This window comes from Urtica dioica, chromosome 3 (assembly GCF_054948205.1).
Source record: "Urtica dioica subsp. dioica isolate 48M chromosome 3, U.dioica_male_clone48M_v1_H2, whole genome shotgun sequence".
Classification (NCBI taxonomy): Eukaryota; Viridiplantae; Streptophyta; class Magnoliopsida; order Rosales; family Urticaceae; genus Urtica; species Urtica dioica.
Window position 1 is genome coordinate 24,217,397 of NC_142758.1, and position 5,459 is coordinate 24,222,855.

General features: G+C 56.1%; 1 protein-coding gene across 1 annotated transcript; it reads right to left on the reverse strand.

Annotated features, from left to right (window-relative positions):
- Window positions 1-303: 303 nt before the first annotated feature.
- Window positions 304-696, reverse strand: LOC149402504 (uncharacterized). Its single transcript, XM_089608408.1, has one exon. The coding sequence runs from the start codon at window positions 694-696 to the stop codon at window positions 304-306; it is 393 nt and encodes a 130-aa protein (XP_089464534.1).
- Between the last annotated feature and the right edge of the window lie 4,763 nt (window positions 697-5,459).

Here is a 5,459-nt window from a genome sequence, read left to right on the forward strand (position 1 = left end):
CAGATTTGCTCTTATCCCGCTTCGTGGGATCCTTTGTCAGAGGAGCGGGGCTTCCTAGCTTGTCGCGATGCAAAGCCAAGATCCGCTCTTGCGGGGTGTTGAGAGGGGTGAATGCTGAGAACTTCCGAAAGCTGTCGACATGCGAAGGCCTCGGCTCGGGAAGAGAGCGACCGTCAGGGGTCTGGCCTCCATTGTTCCTTCTCTTGCGAGGGTCGGGGCGATCTTCACCCTGGTCGTCACGACGACGACTACCTCGTCCACCAGTCTCTCGACAATCTCGGTCGTCGAGGTAGTCTTCAATCCCTATGTAAGTGCGGGCCTCGCCATGAGCTTCGCCATGTCCCTTGGGACCTTTCCGACTATGGATTTGAGGAAGTCGCTTGTGCGAGCCCCCTCAGTAATCACCGTGATAGCGTCCTTGTCATTGAACCCCTCCACTTTGTGGGATTCCTCGGTGAAGTGAGTGAGGTACTGCCTTAAGGTCTCGTCTCTCTCTTGCAGGATGGACAAGAGGTATGTCATTGACTTATTTTGTGCCACTAGCGTGACGAACCGAGCGAGGAATGCCTCTCTGAGGGCTCGGAAGGATTGGATGCTTCCCGGCCTCAAGCTTCTAAACCATTCGAATCTAGACCTGGTGAGAGTCAGGCTGAATGCGGGGCATAGGGTGGCATTAGACTGTCCCTGCATGGACATCCACGTCTCGTAGTGTTGGATGTGGAAGTTCGGGTCCGTCCGTCCATCGTATGGAGGAATGGACGGTAGCTTGAAGTTCCCAATGCATGGTTGCGCTAGGATTTGAGCGGCGAAGGGTGAGTAGGATTCCTCTATGCCGCCGGGTCTTGGGGCTGGCTCTCGCTATCACGAGGCTTCTCTCCTAGACGATGCGCTAGGTATCCGAGGCCGTACCTCGAGCTAGTCGCTCGGGTGCCCGCAGATGTAGTTGGAATTTGACTCATCTTTCGAGAGTCGTGGAAATTGTAGAAAAGGAGGCTGGAAGGGAGAGCGTCGCCAAGGTCGGGGGGTCCCCTCCTTCTAGCGCCAAAATGTTGTCGCTCGTTTTCAGACAACGATTTAGAAACCTCAAGCAGTTACACCCAAGGCCGGACCAAGTGGTCTCACTGTGGCTTGAGCGTGTCGGACTTGGTATCCCAAGTCGTCCCTTAGCTTGGATGTTGGTAGCGCTTGTCGGAACACCTGAAAATAAGAGGAAAACACGTGAACTACAAAGGGAAAACAGAGGGGCTGTCTCTGTTTACCTCTCCGACGCTCAACATTAGGAGGATTGACGTGGAATGTAGAAGGTTAGGTGTTTAGAGGGCCGAAGCTTTAGAGAAATGATTGAAGTATGAGTTCAGCAGCGTTTCGGTACTCAATTTTGGATTACCTGATTCGAGGGGTTGAGCCTCGTATTTTAGGCGACCAAGGGGCGTTATGAAGACCCCTTGGCCGAGTGAAGGTGGGCCAGCCATTGGCCGTGTGAGGCTTGGCCGGCCAATGGCCAAGCGAAGGTGTTGGGGCAGCCAACAGCCGGGCGAAGACGTTGGGCCAGCCAATGGTCGGGCGAAGGCTGGGCTGGCCATTGGCCGGGCGAGAGTGTTGGGCCGGACATCGGCCGAGTGAAGCTCGGTCGGCCAATGGCCGGGTGAAGGTGTTGGACCGGCCAATGGGCGGGCGAAGGCTGGGCCAGCCATTGGCCGGACGAGAGTGTTGTGCCGGCCATCAGCCGAGTGAAGCTCGGCCGGCCAATGGCCGGGTGAAGGTGTTGGGCTGGCCACTGGCCGAGTGAAGCTCAGCCGGCCAATGGAAGGGTGAAGGTGTTGGGCCGGCCAATGGCCGGGCAAAGGCTGGGCCGGCCATTGGCCGGGCAAGAGTGTTGGGCCGGCCATCGGCCGATTGAAGCTCAGCCGGCCAGTGGCCGGGCGAAGGTGTTGGGCCGGCCAATGGCCGGGCGAAGGCTGGGCCGGCCATTGGCCGGATAAGACTCCCGGTCGGCCAATGGGGCCGGTAGCATCGCCGGTCCGCGACGGGCCGATAACAGCGAGGGATCTATGCATTCCGGGAGAGGATTGGGTACTTGAAAAAAGAAAAAAGGGTACTCAAGCGTGAATAACTCACCAGGATTGCTAAAGCTTGGATTTACCTTATTTGCGCACGTCTCTTTCCGATCAAGCACTTCACAACTCTCGACGAAGGGCTTATCCAGGTGTTGTTCTGCATCGTACGAGAGGTCATTCTATCAACGTCGGTCGATTCATCTATAATTGGATGTAGAGTCTCGACTATACTAATGAACGACACGATTTGTCATATCCGTCAATCATTACCGGCCTTTGTACAAATGCGGGGGTATGACGCATGAAAAGGGATACAATCAAGAGTCCTATGGGGCCTATTACGAATAATATTATCGATCGGTACAAGATTAGGGAGGAACTACAAGAGGAGGAAGCGGAAGAAGAGGGAGAAGAGTAACCACCACTCAACGAGCCCCTATTGAGCTTAGAAGCACCTCTGGTACTGGGCCCCGCCACCATCGACTACATTTCTCATTGCTCTAACTATCTCGTCGGCCGGTTTCAGCACACGCAACACTACATGCACCAACAAGCGGAGTATAATGCCTCTCAATTGAACAATCTCTACTCTCGGTGGGACATCAACCAGGAGAATCAGGCGTTATTCCCCCATATCCTCGATACTCTGATTATCCGTAACCATCACCATAGTGGCCACCGCATATGGCGCCTCCTCAATATCCTGCTCACCCACCACCACCAACCACCAAATGACGAGTGAATTTCTAGAACCAACATCACTAACTCCTCAATATTAATTATGTTATAAGTTATTAATTTAAGACTCATTTTGAATTTAAGTTTCAGTTTAAGACTCATTTGGTGTGTTTAAGTTTAAGACTCATTTATTGTTTTTCATTTAATGTGTGTTTGAGACTTGATTCTATGTTTGAGACTAATTTTAATTTCAATATGTTAATGTTCATACTGAAAGCAACCTTTTTTTAAAAACAAAGTCTCGCCGTGGCGAAGTATATTTCTCACCTTGGCGTGATAGGCTTGCCGCGGCGAACTTTATACCTCACCGCGGCGACGATTTCTACAACATTTACTTAAGCGTTGTAGAAAGGTTCTCATCGCGGCGAGATTAATACTTAGCCGCTGCGAGTTATGCCTGCCGTCGCAAGATATATACTTCGCCGCGGCGTCGCCTTTGGAAAAGATATTTTAAATAAAAAAAATACATTGTATAGAGACTGTTGTCGCTTGTTGTCGGACAACGATTTAGGAACCAAAAGCGGTTAGACCCAAGGCCAGACCAAATGATCTCGCTTCGGTTCGAGCGTGTCGGACTTGATATCCCAAGTCTTCCCTTAGTTGTTGATGGTGTCTATCTCGTCCAAGCACCTAAAAAGTAAGCAAAGAGGTGTGAACTACAAAGGGGAAACAGAGGGGGTGCCTTTGTTTACCTCTCCGACGCTCAACGTTAGTAGGATTGAGGTGGATATAGAGGGTTTAGGTGTTTAGAGGCCGAGACTTGAGAGAAACGAGTGAGGTACGAGTTCGACAACATTTCAGTACTCAAATTCGGATTACCTGTCTCGAGGGGTCGAACCTCGTATTTATAGGCGACCAAGGGACGTTTTGAAGGTCCCTTGGCCGAGTGAGGTTGAGTTGCCAATCAGCCGAGTGAGACTCGGTCGGCCGATGGCTGAGTGAAATGTTGACTGCCGGGAGAGGTTCACTCGGCCATTGGCCGAGTGAATTTCTAAACGCCGGGAGAGGTTCACTCGGCCATTGGTCGAGTGAAATGTTGGACGCCGGGAGAGGTTCACTCGGCCATTGGCCGAGTGAAATGTTGGACGCCGGATGAGTTTCACTCGGCCATTGGCCGAGTGAAAGGCCTGGGCCGAGTGAACTGTTGGGCCGGCAGGAGGCTTCACTTGGCCCTTGGCCGAGTGAACTTGTTGGGCCGGCAGGGAGTTCACTCGGCCATTGGCCGAGTGAACCTGGTGGGCCGGCTGAGGGTTCACTCGGGCATTGGCCGAGTGAATCTCGATGGGCCAGCTGAGATTCACTCGTCCATTGGCCGAGTGAGCATGACTGGCCGGTTAAGATTCACTCGGCCATTGGCCGAGTGAGTTGCTTGGGCCGGCCAATGGCCGAGTGAATTGAGCCGGCCATCGGCCGGGTGAGCTCGTCCGGCCGCTCGAAACGTCGATTGCGTCGTCGAACCTCGTAGGGCCGATAATATTAACCCCCCAAGTTTGGCACCGGGCGTAGCCCGTGTGGTAAACTCAAGCAAACTCCGACCTTCATCGTCTCGTCGGACCGTCTCGTCACTAATTGGTAAGCCCGCTCCGCTTAACCATTATTTTAATATTTTTCGACGTCTTGTTCCTCGTTACACGTGCCGATGGGGTCCCCCAATCACATGCCGGATATTGGGCCCCCGAGGATCTCATCACTTTCTTTCTTGACGATCCTTGTGAGACTTTAGATGATTTCTTAGGTCAATTTTCATCGCCCGCGGTTGACCACCAATCTCTCCCAACTTTGGGTTTGATTTTCTCGGTGGACAACTGGTTGGCGGGCGATGACGATCACCCGACGGCCGAGGAGGCCAGGCGCGATTTGGAGGGCGAGCGTGCGGCCGACAGGACCGCCCAGGAGGACTCTGCCGGGCCGCGCGCGGCGAACTCGGCCGGGATGAGCGCCGGCGAGGCCGATGGGGCCGAGCGAGGCCGCGTCATCACGGGGGGGGGGGGGGGAGCCGCGATTGGCTGGGTCGGCGCTGTTTGTGTTGGACCCAGCCCCGGAGGGACGTTTGCCGGGCCGCGAGCGACGAGTCTGGCCGGGGAGCACGCCGACAGGGCCGAGGAGACAGACGCCGGCGTGGAGGGAACCGCGCCCGGCCAGGTCGACGCCGTCTGGGGCGAACCCAGCCCCGGAGGGGATACCCCTCGATCTGAGGGGGTTCGGCCGGCTGTGGAGGACGCCGGAGAGGCAGGCGAGCCCTGGGACGATGCATCTGGCGGGACGGGCGCCGGTGCCGGGAAGGACCCTAGCCTCTCGGGTGGGGCTGTCTTACAGGTGGCCGGCGGCCATGGGAGCCCAGGGGGACCAGCCTCGGCTGGGCCGGAGCGCGCGCATGGTGGGGGAGTGCCGGCGGCGGCGGCCGGCGCTGCAGGCAGGGGCGCCGGCGGCCGGCGCTGCAGGCAGGGGCGCCGGCGCTGGAGACGAGGAATGCCGGCCGCCCATTGCCGGAGAGGGAGAGGCGGCCAGCCTGGCTTGCCTGCAAACCCTAGGGCCCATTGGGTTGAGCCTAAGTGGAGGAGGTTCAGCCCGACTCGAGCCGGGCCACGCGTTTAGGCCGGATGCACATCACGAGGGCCACCGGCCAACCCAGAGCTCAACGGGCGCGAAAGGGATGTGCTTGGG

Bases quoted from the DNA above. Each gene is read 5' to 3' on its own strand.
- LOC149402504 (XM_089608408.1), bottom strand. From the start codon at position 696: ATGTCCATGCAGGGACAGTCTAATGCCACCCTATGCCCCGCATTCAGC.